The 14,819-nt window shown below is 40.9% G+C and overlaps 1 protein-coding gene across 3 annotated transcripts; it reads right to left on the reverse strand.

Moving 5' to 3' along the window:
- Positions 1-1,771: 1,771 nt before the first annotated feature.
- On the reverse strand, positions 1,772-14,314 carry LOC308385741 (uncharacterized protein). Of its 3 annotated transcripts, XM_080864872.1 has the most exons (7): positions 14,298-14,314; positions 6,393-6,779; positions 4,748-4,795; positions 2,997-3,107; positions 2,565-2,681; positions 2,210-2,290; positions 1,772-2,115 (listed from the first exon to the last, which is right to left on the reverse strand). In XM_080864872.1, exons 2-7 carry the CDS (start codon positions 6,609-6,611, stop codon positions 2,065-2,067), a joined length of 627 nt encoding a protein of 208 aa, XP_080720998.1. In that variant the 5' UTR covers positions 6,612-6,779; positions 14,298-14,314; the 3' UTR covers positions 1,772-2,064. The 3 variants fall into 3 exon arrangements, with proteins under 3 accessions (XP_080720998.1, XP_080720999.1, XP_080720997.1); XM_080864873.1 differs by lacking the exon at positions 14,298-14,314 and having other exon boundaries at positions 6,489-6,805; XM_080864871.1 differs by lacking the exon at positions 14,298-14,314 and having other exon boundaries at positions 6,393-6,805.
- Between the last annotated feature and the right edge of the window lie 505 nt (positions 14,315-14,819).

Here is a 14,819-nt window from a genome sequence, read left to right on the forward strand (position 1 = left end):
TACTTACGTAGTGGTTTCCAGAAATTGAAGATGTTGACTGCAAGCCACAAACTACATGCATGAACATGACTGAGCTTTTATGGGAAAATCTCGCATGTGGCTCTGCTTTCTCACCACAGTTCTATAGATTCAGTGCTTCTGTGTAACTTTTTTAGCCGTGATTAACATTAGCTTTGTTCTCAAAGGGATGACTGCAGCCAAAGCAGAGTGGAAACAACACCGCACACATCAGTGTCACCACCGCAACGAATGACTAAAACACATCTACGAGGATCTCTTTGTGTTGGCCACACACGATGACGCATAGTGTGTGGACTCACCCTCAAACTAACATTTATATCATTAAGACAAAATGACTTTATAAAGCTGAAATCTATTTTCAAAGCATCCGTGTCTGGTGATAGTGAGAACACTTTTTTCCCCCTTGTTCTATCAGGTCATCAATAAGGAGTTCCCAGGATGCATTAGCTCAAGGGTACAGTCTGTCAAATGATATCCTGCTGGCAGCTGTCACAGAAATCTATGTGCTTGTGTGTTTACAGAGGAGTCGGCTCGGGCTGTGTCTGTCTTGTTGCTCTGAAATGGGATTAATCAGATATTGGTCTTAATTTGCATCAGTGTTTCGGAGAAATCAGGATGCCATGCTGCTGTGGGTTGTGACGAAAACGACACAGAGGCCCCTCACAACCAGCTAATTCAGGTTATCCAGTGACTGAACGACCGGCTCCAGGCCTTATGCGTGTCTATATTTTGCCAGAGCGAGCTGCTGAAGCATTTCTAGTGCCGTTTATGTGCTTTGGGGAAAATTCCAAGTGAATAAATAGCATTTTTTTTGTTGTTTGCCTCTGTATGGGTCTATAAAACCATAAAAAAAGAGTGTAAGCACCGTGTATCTACGTCATGAGCTGTGGGCTTTGATCAGTAAACGAGAGGAGGATGAGTCACTCTATTCACTTAGATTGCATGGCTTGTTTTCTCCATCAGATTTCCTCCTAGTTGGGATTTTCTCTGTACATATTTCATTTTTATTTCTTTGATTTTCAGCCCCTCATTCATCGATTAAGTCATTCCCGTATAGTTTTCCTCACTGTAGTGACGCAGGTGTTTGTTAAATCTGATCTACCAAAATACGGAGCAGCCCACAAAAGATGTGAATTTGTGCATATTTTTACGTCAGCGTCCTGCAGAAACACTCAAACTGAATTTATGGTTTAGACCATAATGTGTTTCCATTCATGGCCAAATGAATTAAAAATGACACAAGATATTAAAATAGAAAAAAAAGTCTGACTCCTGAAACAGATGGCGTGGACTACATTTGGATTTTTTTTCTTACTCTGTCTCTCTCTCACATTTGCCCTTGGTTGCTGTAATGCTAATGGAGTCTCTCAGGTTCCTGTTGGTCTATCCTGCTGCTTTTCATGGCCAGCAATGTACTATACCTGTAACACTTGCCATCTGTAATTGAAGGTTTAGTGGCATTTCAGCTTACCTGATACTCCCCTTTTAATAATCCTTCATATTTGAATAGAAACATAACAAGTCATTCTGGGGGGACAAAAGGGCAATGTGTGCAATCCTCCAGTGGAGCATGAAGTGCTTAAACATTAAAAAACCTCCACTCCATACGTCTGTTCTTAACTTTTATTGAAACCTGATACAACAACACAGGAGAGGAGATTTCTGCAAAAATATAACCCCAATCTTCATAAGGATTCTGTGATTAAATAGGTTACAACAAAATGGCAAAGAAGAATATTAATATAGGATCTTTTTGTGATGAAAAAAAAAACAACATGCAGGAATATATTAGAAATTAAAAACTATATATAAAAGTATCCATGTAAATGTAGACCAGCTGATAAATGTAAGCTAGCTTACAGTTAGAACAAGAAGAACAGAACAGAGGTTTTTCTACTGGGAATGTTGTCCATGTCAGCGATCGGTTTCTCCACACGTTTTGGGGTTACATCTGGACACATTTCTACTGAGCGCAGGCCCTTGTTAGGTTTTGCAAGAATGACAAGAAACTTTTTTCTTTGTGTGTTCTCCAGTTCTTGTCCTTTATGTGCTCCATTCGGCTCTGTCGCTCTGTCCATCGGTCTGAGGATCCCCCTGGAGAGCACAGGGACACGTCGTTTAAACACAGCACGCCAGAGTTTTATTTTTAAAGCAGCGTGCAGGATAATAAACACTGTAAATGACTCACGAGGACAGAGAAAGCTCCAGAGCGACCCGATTTCCCCCTCTTGGCTGGATCGAGCTTCACTTGTCTCCTCACTCTGGTCAACTGAAAAAGCGATCCCAGACAAATCGGTGTTACAGTGCGTTTTACAATTTGTCATTTCTGCATCTTCATGCATATATTATAACTTCACACTCAAAAAACTGAAACGCCGCCGTCTGAATGATTGCCCGATATGAAAAAAAAAAAGCAATTTCGGACAGATTATACAGGTGAGCACACCAATCTGAGTCAATAAAACCATATAAGGTGGCCTTATGACTGCTTGCACATCCGGCCTCAGCTGTTTCTCTGCACAGAGGTTGCCATGGAGACTCACCTGTACGGGGGTGGTTTTCTCGTTGATGATGAGAGAGAAGGAGCCAGGGCGGAGTTTGTTACGCTTAGTCTTTTTCTTGCTTGCAGCTGTAACCAAGTGTCGCCGGGACCTATCAGCCTAAGAAACCCCGGACACAGGGATTAGTACATACATGCACACATCCATTTCTTCTGCTGTGACCATCTCACAGCTGTCACCTCTTCAGTGAAGCACTGGTCTAACACAAATGCTTTCATTTTTACTTTTACTGAGTTGGTAAGAAATGTGGTTTCTTTTCTTCTTTTTCCCCCAGCATATACATATGATCCACTATGACTAAAGCTTCTCTGGACCATGCGGCAGCTGCCACCGCCACTAAGAACCAGTCACCACCTCCCCCGCATTAGGCTTTTTCTCCCTCTGACTCCCTTGTGAGTAACAAGAATGATTTACCTGGATGAGAGTTTTAGGGAAGCCTTTGACAGAGACGGCCCCGGGCAGGCTGGAGTGACTCAGGTGGGTGTGATCTCTCCGCTCCAACTGTCTCTTACGTCTGAAGAAAACCTACAACGATGAGACAGTCACAACCACAACCACAGAGGGAAACAACTCCTGTTACTCTGTGTGATAACGTGCGTCAAGTCTTGTGTGCAGTGGATAGTTTGTGAGCCTGGCCCTTTCTCCTTATCCTGCTCCTGGTCACATCCAGCCTCTGTTCTTTGAGAAGGCTTAAAGTCAAGCGGCAACATTGAAAGGAGGAAACTGCAACATTATTATTGTTACTGGTCCAACCACTTCCTGCATCAATCTGCTGAAAATAAAGTCTGCCATTAAGCTTCTCAAATTCCAAATAAATGGATTGGCACTTTGAGAAACAACAGGTTTCTGTTTGCCATTTGGGACTTTGGGGAATAAACGGCACAGGCTCGTGGAGTCATCGCCCTGCAGCACAGTCTGCAGCACAGTTACAAATTTACCACAAAGTTACACAAGTGTGGAAATAACTAGATCATTTCCAGCATAATACTTCCTCCTCTTTTTCCATTTCGCTGAACACAAAGATGACTATGTTAGCTGCAAAATATTTGTCTCGCAATCATTCGCGATGCATTTAAAGTACTTACAGTGATTGCTGTTGACCTACATTTTGTTGATTGCCTCTGTTTTCAGCATTGTGGGATGGAATATTTTACAATTGGCTGTGGCACAACAGCTGTACACTTCAGAGCTGAAGGTTAATTGCAATATGCATACATTATTGTTTGTTTCTATATCTGAAGCTGCAGGGATGCACATGCTGCAATGCTCTTGTGAGCTCGCAGGTTCACTGCCTGATGTCTCTGTGACAGTTACATCATATTACCATTTCTATCAGTAACCCAATCATCTAGTCGTGCAGTTTGCATTGATTAACACAGTTATGTGTTGCCTTCTAAAATAAGATCTGCAACTTGTGGACTGACAGTAATATCCATATCTGTCCAAACTCGTGTTTCAATTCAGTTCTATTTTATTTATACGGTGCCAATTCATAACTGCAGTTGCCTCAAGGTGGTTTATATTGTAAGGTAAAAACCCTACAATATTAGAAAGAAAACCCTACTATCATGAGCAAGCAGTTGGTGACAGTGGGAAGGAAAAACTCCCTTTTAACAGGAAGATAAATGTAGTAAGGCTTTTGACGTAGTTTAATAGATGGACATGAAAGATTACTGTTAAAATAAAGTTCTCAATCTTTTTAGTTATAAAATCCTATCACTTTATACATTATTCTATTAGATTTTGTGCAAGATTTTGTCTTATGATTTCTTATGGCCAAAAATGTCCTTTGTAAGGTGTTTTATTCTTGCCTGTATGTGCCAAACTTAGATACATTCCCTCAGCATGTTCAAAAATACCACTTTTCCCTAGAATGGGTCAGTCACACAAAAACATAGTGACTAATTCTGGCGTAGAGACATGAAAAATGAGCCTGTCACAGCCACCCCTTTCCACACCATTTAATTCCCCTCTATAAGTCTTGGTCTTCTCTTTCTCAGTTTCTTATACCACTATGTGTTTTTCATTATCTTGTTTCAGCAGTGGACTTCCTGTGACCATAAAGCAGTTTCCCTGTGTTTAGACCTCCTCCGAGAAGGTTTCCTTCAAAAGCAAACTAAAGAATTCGATATAAGATGTGAAAGTAAAGAGGAAGTGGCACATACCAGTCCTTCAGGTAAGGGCAGCCCCCTCTGCTGCGTCTGATCATCTGACTGGGGACAAAAAAGAAAGTCAACACTCATGCTTTATTTTTCATTTTCCAGTACAGTTCAGTTACTGTGGCTTCTGGGAAAAGTTGTTCTCTCCACTGATGACAATGACTGCGTGATTATTTGTGAATGAGATTAGATTTTCAGTCACTTTCACAGTGTGTAAATACTCTCCTATCCCAGAAGAACCAGGCCACACTGCCCCATCTAACAATACATCATAATTTATGTTATAACTCATCAAAACAAGTCATTTTTCAGCACTCCAATCACCAAACAAGACAGCACGTCTGAGCAGAATAAAGCTGCAGCTGTTATCTGTTGGCTCTTGATGACCTCATAAAGTAAAGTGCTATGTTTTTTAAGTGTGTATGTTTAGGATATTCATCAGACCCTGCCACAATCCATCCAGTTTTCTGCTGCTGCGCACATTATGAGCTGACGAGTCCCATAAATTACACATTTAGTGTATACCACTCCATTACAAACACAAGTGCCTTTTGGTGAGAAAAGGGAAACGCAAGTAAACTAAACCAAATGCAGCAAATATATCCTGAAAAGGATGCTGTTGCTGGTATTAGTTAGCTCCCACCACATATGAAGCCTGTAATTGCGTGTGCTGTAATTACATTACAAATAATTGCTGCAGAAGAGCACATATGTGGCGCAAACTAAATCACACGGAACAGAATTCCCCACTCAGACTCTTTCATGTGTGGGTGAGAATCCCTCTCTCTCCTCCTGATGTCAAATGCATTGTCCAGATGAGGGTGATTACTTTGGACAGAACATGAGGACTGTCCCCAGCAAAACGCTAACCACGAAGTTAAAGTTTAACAGGCAGCAGCCACATGAAAAGCCAAAAAAAGGGGAGCTGAAGAATTTTGTTCCACAGAAGGGTATATTTTTGGTGGAGTGTCATTATGGCTGTAAAAACCATTACAATGAGAGTTTGTTTCTGTAAGAAGAAAAAAAAATTATATGTCTCCACAGGTCAGGGTCAGACTGTACACGTCTCCATCCATTCGAAACACATTTGGCCACTATAATCGCCACAGCAGCCTTTTTTTTTCTAAAGGAGCCAGACTGGACATACTTACATTCCAGCAAACTTACTGGTTTCCTTTGGCCAAACTATTATATAAACACTAATCATGCTGTGTCTGAGCAGAAACAAATGAAACAAGTATGGAACTTGTACTTAAAGTGCAAACTTTTAAAAACATTTATTCCATTTATGAGATCATCCAAAGCTTCTTCATATTTAATAAGAGAAAATGCTGGTGAACAGTAACAGATGTGCTACACATATCTTAAAAGCTTTCAGTGAGTGGAGATATGGGTTATTTCTACAAAAGAGACTACAAACAGCTACTTTGTATTATTAGTTTGTACTTTAACTCAAATTTATAGTAAAAATTGGAATCAAATCTACCTCAACGCAACATTAGAGACGTATCACCAACTTTTAAAACACGCTTACTTTACACGAGCCTAATAATTTTAGTTCTTTTCAGTTTCATTTGCGTTAAAAGTTGGTTATTATGTCGCTTAACAGCAAACAAACAGCATTTAATGGGCTCAAACAGGCTGTACTTACCCCGGTCGTGTCACGGCAGCAGAGATGATGACTGATACATAATGAATGCCCTTGTCTTCTGCTAACTATCACATCCATTAGAAGTGCGTCTCTTACCTGTCCGTCTGCGGTCTGTCCGCTGACACACAGCTCTCCCCGGCTTGCTCCTGAGCAGTCGAAGGCGTGTGACAGCAGGCTCGCCTGCAGGCACAGCACGCACAGCCAGACAGTAAACCCCATGATCCAGGCAGGAACTAGACTGTCCTCAGCTCCTGTCAGCTCCCTGCTTTATACTCTCGGCTCTGCTAATGGGGAACAGATGCAGGGGAACAGGAGGCTATGCCAGCTTCACACAGACAAACAGCCCACCACAAGCCTTTGCTGTGCGCCAACCAGTGGCCTGTGGTCCTGCAGAAACATGTCAGACATCTTGAGGGGCCTTGGTTTGAAAAAAGAAAGAAAAAGAAAAAAAGAAAGAAAGAAAACACCCACCCTGCCCAGCTACCCCGACCCAAGTGGGAGTATGAAGGCCATTTTCCACTTAAAGCTGCAGTGTAAAAGCTTCCAAAGTGTGTGTGTTAAAAAACACCAACGCAGAGAGGAAACTTGTGTTGTCAGACTTCTGTACATAACTCATAAAAAAGTGGTAGTTTGAAGAAATCCTGCATCATGAAGCAAATTTGTCTCCCGGCTCTGTAGACATCTCTCTCTCGTTGCGCTTTCGGGACATATATGTCCTGTGACTGTTTATAAAGTTCCTTAACGGATCCAAACACTTCAGTGAGCCGTTAAGGAATTACAGTAATTACTCTTCAGCAGACTTTTCAGTGAAATATGCAGGAGCCACAGACACCGTTAATTCATCTTTCAGCCTCCAGACTAGTGTTGACTAAACACTGGCAAACCAGATTTAATCACAACTGTCTGATGTGGATAAAAAAAAAACATGATACCTTTTTTTTCCTGGTTTTGGGAGGAGTTCTTATTTTTTTGAGTGTTTGAGACAGAGACAGGAACTTGTTTTTAATTTAAAAGTATGTTTTAAATGAACTGGCAATCATTTTTAAGGGTTTGGCAGTTCTCTGCAGGAATTTATTTGCCGGTAAAACGCTGGAAGACATAAAGACTGCATCTCATGATGGGACAAGCTGTACACGAGTGGATACAGTCTGTCAAGGTGTGTAACAGGATGGGAAAAAGAAACGAGAGGGGGCGAGAGAATGAATCTACTTTAAATTCGTCAAGCCTTGGGCGCTCGCTCACAGAGGAAATGCCTCCCAGTAGGACATGCACTGCTGGGAAAATTATGGAAATCAAATAAATTTTATTCCCAGTCCGAGTCAAGCCCACATGCCACTCATACTACTTTGCGTATCCGGGAAAGATTTAGCTTTTCACTCAGACAACTTGAAAAAGATTGTGAGAGCATTTCTGAGTGAGCCACGGTTTAAGTGGCGAGAATGAAACATGGTTATTTATTTTCATCCCCCAGCTCTGAATTCCAGCTCCCTTTCCTATATTTCCTGAGATACGCTGCCTAAGACATGTTGTTGCGAACCTTTTCCCAGGAGGTTCAGCGAGACCACTGGCTAGACAGCTGCGAGCTAATGATGTGAATCGATGAAGGCGATGTTTAGTCAGGAAGAAAAGGGGAAGAGATGGGTAGAAAAGTAACCGGCGCTGCTTCGACAGTCAATCCTCACAAGTCTGCTGGCGGACAAACATGCCAGTCATGTTGCTCGACAAGCTGGGTAATTAATTCTGCTGTCATTCCTAATGGGAATCAGACTTTGTGCTTTAATTTAAAACAGCAGGTGATTTTGTGTATGAAAACATGTTGAGAAAATTACAAGTTTAAATCAAACAGACCTCAATGTGGCCAAAGACATTAGGCGAGAGTTATTTAAGTCTACACGATCTTTTACTCATTCTGCGCTTTCAGCTTTAAAGTAACTATTTTTAAAGCATCTCAGAAAGTTAAGTATGTAAAACTGCTATGCAGAACCACTTCTATTTCTCCCCCCTCCCTGCTCCCCTACAGGGAGTGTCATTCATCGGTATCTCTGCTTTCAGCTGCTGTCACTGTGTCTGGTGATGATGCTCTATGGGGAGCAGCCTTTGACCTTGTAGGAAAAAAACAAACACTCATTTTGTACACAAAGTGTCCCCGTGTCTTTAACCATGGATTTGACGACAGGTAATTTGTGATATAAATACTTGCAGAAATGTGTTTTCGTGCGAGTGACGGTAGGAAACCAAACTGACTGGCAGCAGCATGACAGATGAGTGAAAACAGAAAATGTGACTTAGGTAACAACATCTGGATTAAGAGAAGTGACTCATAAGGTAATGGATGCTTTGCAAGGTCGACTCTTACAGCTTTATTTGTGAAAAGTGCTGTAAAACATTTTCCTTTAAATCCATCCAAGTGACTTTATTGTCCAGGTTTTGATATTCAGAAAATTGGCCTTTATAGTTTTGTTATGGTGTTCAGCACTGCATTGTAATGATGTCAACAGCAGCAGGACTTGGCTGTGAACTGTTATTAGAATGAGTGTTCCTTCTGCTGAAATGCAAAGATTATTGACATAATGGGGCTAACGGTAAACCAAGTTAAAGTTATTTTACTGTAATGAGGGATTTTGTACTATGACAGCTATAAGATTTCTTTATATAGTATTTCTGGGATGTATATTTCCTTGCTTTGTTCCCCAAAACAAAGTTAACTTTGTAAAGGAAAGGCAGAGGAGGGATAGTGGATAGAGGAAGAGGACAGAAAAGATTCATGGATGTAGTGAGGATTGGTGTGACACAGGAGGATGCTGGAGACAGGGTCAGATGGAGGAAGGTCATTCGCTGTGGTGACCCCTAAAGGGAAAGTCTGGAGGAAGAAGATGTTTCTAAGATTTACATGAATTTGCACCTATTTCAGGAGGCAGTTAGCTGAGCAGAGCATAAAGAGTGCCCACCTTGCTTATAAAGCTCAGCATTTAACATGATAAATGTGGTCTGTATAATCTGTATAAAAACAGTATTTAAAAGCAAGACGTGGTTTTAGGGGTCACGGGGTTATGTGGCAAACTTTCTTAGCCATTGGCAGGGACTGCCTGAGTTTGTTGCCTTTGAAGGAGGTATTTCCTCCTGTTTTCAGTATTTATTCTAAGCTAAGCTAACCCTTTGTGGGCTTCAGCTAAATATTTTGCATCCGTGCAAGAAAATGAATGTGTAAGTGTTTTCCCCCAGTGTTTCAGGTCTCACTGAAACAGGAAAACCAAAGCTAACTCTCCATATGGGGAGACTGGAGCATATCCCAGCTGACAGTGGGTGGGATTACACCCTGGGCAGGTCGCCAGGCCGTCACAGGGCTAACACAAAAACAAACACCCGCTCACATCCACACTTACAGTCAATTTAGAATCAACAGTTAGCCCACCATGCAGGGGCTCAGGAGACTGGAGCACCTGGTGAAAACCCACACACACGCCACACAGAAACAACCCAGACCTCCTCATGCTTTCTGCACCGCCATGAAGTGCATACAAGGTCTTCATGTTTCTGCCAGAGCTAAAGGAAAATCAGCAGGTAACAGCTTTTTAAAACCAAATATGAGTAAAATAACAGAGATTTCTGTCACATAAGGTACCACTGACTTGACTTGGTGTGTTGTCTTGTCAACTTCCAAACGCCCATTCTGAACTAGCAAATGCTTTCAGATGATATGAAGCTCTAACACAATAATAAATTAGCCTCTTTCTTCACCAGGATGAAGCTTGTTTGTTTCATGCTGCCATTTAGCCTCCATTTAGGCATGCACCAGAAAGCAGCGTGTCTCTGCTGCTTTGTGCAGATACGTCGCTCATGAAGAGATCTCCCACGTGTAGCACGCTAATGAATGGACTCCGTGTGTGTATAATTAGTGCAGGGCCGTGTAACTATAACCTCTGCTGAGAAATGAGAGACTGCAACTCATATTCCATCCATCACCTCTCTGTACAAGCGAACAACCTTAAGGTCTGTTTGCGAATCAATACTCCTCTACAGCACATTGTCGTCTTTTTTTTTTTTTTTCCCCTCTCTGTGTGCTGCTGCTTTGGTAACAGCTATGTGAAAGGTGTGAGGGAGAGAATAGCAGTGAGGCTTTCAGTGCTATCATGTGGAAAGTGCAGTGGAAGCCAAAGATGAGGCTCAGGAAAAACAACACAGCTGTGCTGCAATTTGTGTGTTTGTCATTGAACAAAGACTGATTACAGTCTGGATTTTCCTTTTATCCCAACTCTTTGAGTTAATCTTAAATGCACTATCATTAGTTAGCAAGAGTTTTTGCCCTTAGTCTCACACCTGTACCATCTCTGTGTGGTTCTGTTCACAGGAACAGAAAATATTAATTGTGTAGATAGTCTGTTAAATGGTATGTCATCGGGGCTGTGGAAACATGACGTCCCAAATGTTTTAACACATATACATACATGTATTGTGTGGCTTTAAAATTGTAGAAAAGTATTTGATATTAGCCCATAAAATCAGGAAAATATCCCATTTGCATTTTGAAACAGAATACAAATAAAAGGATGCTGAAAAGCACTTTCTGATTATTTTAAAGGGGATTCTTTTAAGTTTTAGTATAAGCAAGTAAATGTGTGCACTGACATTTTCAGGATAAGCACCCTCCCACTTTCTTTTTCTTCCCTGACAGGCAGGCTGAAGGAGAAATTTACTCTTTTAGCTATGGATGCCACATTATAATTAGTTGTCATTTTCAAAAAGTCAGAAAATATAAGACATGATTTTTTAAGAGTTTTAAGAGGAAGGATTTCATAACCTTTGTGAAACAGGAGGGAGATGCTTTTTAAATCCACAGAAGTCATATTTTTGATTCATGACACAGCTCATGCCAACCTCTAAGTGTGTGACACACACGAGAGGGCCTCTTTTGCTTGTTTTCAATAACTGAAAAAATAAGATCCACCTTAGGATCTGACTTTTTCATTCAAACTTTCTGGACTAATAAAAACAACTGACACAGATGATTCAAATAAATTAAAAACAAAAAAACAAAACAAAAAACTCCACATTGAATAAAATAATAGGCTTGTTTTCAGCCTACATGGCTTTTAGTGAAATATTTAAGACAGCAATGCCTGAAAAATAATTTTCATGAAGGGCAAATTAACTGTCACAGTTTTCCTGAGATTTACTTTTTGATTTCTTGTATTTACAGTGATCCGAGTCTCTGGGTTTACATTCTGTTTAACAATTATTCCCTGGTTACCTTCCTTATGGTTGTAGCTTTAGGTTTGTCATTAGGTTTTCTTAGTTTTTTTTTTTCTGAACATAGATATGTTGTAGAGTTTATTCAGTTCAATTTTATTAACATAGCACCAAAATCACAGGAGCAGTCAGCTCAAGGAGCTTCACATTATGAAGTAAAGACCCTGCAATAATAGAGAATACCTCAACAATCAAATGACCCCTCTTTGAGCAAGCACTCGGCAACAGCAGGAAGGAAAAACTCCATTTTAACAGGACTAAACCTTCAGCAGAACCAGGCTCAGGGAGGGGCAGCCATATGCTGTCACTGGTTAGGGATGGGATGAGGATAAGAGTTAAATTCTTGTTTTCCTGGTGTGCCCCGTAATTCTTTGTCCAGTCTTCGTCCCTGTGCGAAGTGTTTCTTGTTCTAGTTATGTTATATTAGTCTTTTGTTCCTTGTATTTTGTAGCACCTTATCTCAGATTCTTCCACCTGTGCACCAAGCTGTTACCTCCCCCGTAGTTAGGCCTTTGCTTCTTTATTAACTTCAATTTCCTTTTATCTTTGTCACAATGTGTTTGTCTCCTATGTGTTCCCCTCCATCCCTGTATTTGAATTCTGTTACATATTCTGTTTCTCTGGATTTTGGTCTGTTGTTTTTTTCACCATTAAAGGTGAACTTTATGTTAAACCCACCTGCCTATAGAGTCTGCTTTTGGTTCCAAATTTCTGCAAACTACAACAAAAAAATCCCCACAAACCCAGTGCGAGTTTAACTCAGTCAAAAGACTCTGATTCAGTCGCTTCACACAGAAATGAGAATTCTTTGTGCTCATCTTGCATTCCTACATCATTCTTTGCTTGCACTCAAAGACTCAGCAACGCTTGCTCCAAACAAATGTGGCAAAAGACAAACATCTACAATTATATCTATCTTACTTTTGCTGTTACTTGCACTTTGCTCTTCATTCGTTTTGATTGTTTGATAATGTAATAATGCAGAGACACAGAAATGAACTAATCCTGCCCATCATGCAAAAGCATGCAAGAAAATCCGTGGAATCAGCTCAGATATGATTTATGAAAGTAAAATTCAAACAATTTGCTGCAACATAATTCTGCACAATTAGCATCGTGTAAAAGAGACCGAGGACGGATCATAAGATTCATGAAAACACGGTCATACTATAATCAGTGTTGTATCTTATTAAAACAATGAAGTAAGTAGGAAGGTGATAATTAAGTCCAAATTGTCCAGTTATTACTGTAGCAGAGTGAGCACTGCTCATTCAGCCGGAATACTAAACACAGCATCATGGGAGACTGTGTGATGTTCGGGTCATGGCCTCTCACTTTCTCTCATTTATATCCAATCCTCTCTCTGCTCTGGTTACCATGGCGGCAAGAAGTTGGATTCACACAAATGCCGCTGAGGGCTGAAGCCTTTGAGGAGAGGAGAGAGCAGACAAGGCAAGGTGTGGATGGGCTTCGGTTTCACATGCACACCACTCCACTAGCCTCTCCAGCTGCACACTCATACACAGAGCACTACAGACACTAGGCTACCTATTATAATCGGAGAGCAATTAGTGTCACAGTGCATCTTTATTACATAAATATGGATCCATAAAGAACAGGTTTTTTTCTGGATGTGATGTTAGAAGCTTAACAGTCTTTAGACATATAAGACCTGATATGGTGACAACCAGATAAAGAGTGACAACCGGACTGGCTCCCCACAGGTTCCAGCAGACCTTTAACCTACCTGGAAACTAGCTTTTTAGGTAGTAAACACAGTGATGGCATTGGAAAGGGGCCCCTCCCATTGTGTTTTCGGTCACAAGTCACACGCGTGTATGATTTCTGTTGTTGTTATTATGACACTGGATTAGCAATGCCCTTTGTTTTTGGTTAATGTGGTATCCTTAACTGTTATTCCTCGGCAGGTTCAGGCCAGTGCTGTGTAATATTCCCATAATATCGTTGCACAACACATTCAGTAAAGCTGGAGTCTGTACCTGGTCAATGCTTCAACCAAGCCTGTCACAGAAGGTAAAACAAAGTCAAGTTTAGCCACCTGTTGCTTGTAATTGGACCGCAATAGTATAATCTTTCATTTTGTTACACAGAGGATCTCAGTACTGCCATCAAGAAGAATCCTGCCACGTCCCCTCAAACTCCTGCGATTTCTACATTTTATAATGTGCCACGGTTCACTCATACCACCTATTCCTCCTCTATTCTCCTGAGAATAGAGGAGAATACCCCTGAAACTGAAAATAAAAAATGTGACACATGCACAAAGTCAGTAGTGTTACTCAGAGAGCACTTCATGATATAGCTGGTCTGTAAAAGATTCATTGATCTGAGTGGTGAGAGCAAACTGAGACGTTAAAGCTGTGGAATCCAAAACCACTAAAGTGGGCTAAAAAATGCCGAAATAAAAGCCAGAAAAAATAAAAATAAAAGATATCAGTGTCTTTTCAGTTTGTTTTTGCATAACAAAGCTTGGATTTGTGGAAAACTTTGTATGTCTGGGCTAAAACACAAAATGAGATGAAGTTGCATAATTGATTCATTTACATTTCATCGTTGCTACGGGTGCACGACTGCTGAAAATAATCATGAGCCATGTCTGTGTTACATGTACTGTGTGCATTAATAAGTGCTACTAACCTATGATCCAAGGCCGACTGGCTGTAGCAACAGAAACACCTTCTTTGTAAACAGCTGTGGCTCAACTTGGCTGGAGAAAACTGCTGGCAAGCAAACTGGGAAGTGGAGTGGCTGGCAAATTTACTCTCACTCATGCACATTTGTGAAATAAACACAGGAAAGGAGGGGAGTTAGCAGGCTTCTGTGCTGTGTGACTAATAGAGTCTGTGAGCAGACTGACCAGACTGTCAATATGTTGTCGTTTCTAAACAGTAGAAGGAAAAAGAATTAGTCTGGGGTTAGTGGAGGCTAAAGGGGGCGTCTTAAAGTATGAGTTTGAATCTAAATCATTTTGCCATGTGAATCATAAAACCTCCAAAAAAAATGTTACTTTCCACAACCTTCTGAGCTCAGTTCCGTTGCATTTCTGCTAACCTGTCTTCAAAATCAGCCTCATTGAGTATCTCTTCTGAAGGTATTTTACTGCTAACTTGCTAACTGGTTGAGTTGTACATAGTGTAACCAGAAGGGAAGGCTGTTGTT

Source organism: Rhamphochromis sp. 'chilingali', assembly GCF_963969265.1.
Source record: "Rhamphochromis sp. 'chilingali' genome assembly, chromosome: 18".
Taxonomy (NCBI): domain Eukaryota; kingdom Metazoa; phylum Chordata; class Actinopteri; order Cichliformes; family Cichlidae; genus Rhamphochromis; species Rhamphochromis sp. 'chilingali'.

What these genes read in the sequence shown, in the direction of transcription:
- LOC308385741 (XM_080864872.1), bottom strand. Translation starts at nt 6,611, where the DNA reads ATGGGGTTTACTGTCTGGCTGTGCGTGCTGTGCCTGCAGGCGAGCCTG. An exon ending in AGAAAACCACCCCCGTACAG is followed by an intron (nt 2,291 to 2,564) that starts GTGAGTCTCCAT and finishes TCGCTTTTTCAG; the next exon opens with TTGACCAGAGTGAGGAGACA. An exon ending in CTGGAGCTTTCTCTGTCCTC is followed by an intron (nt 2,116 to 2,209) that starts GTGAGTCATTTA and finishes TGTGCTCTCCAG; the next exon opens with GGGGATCCTCAGACCGATGG.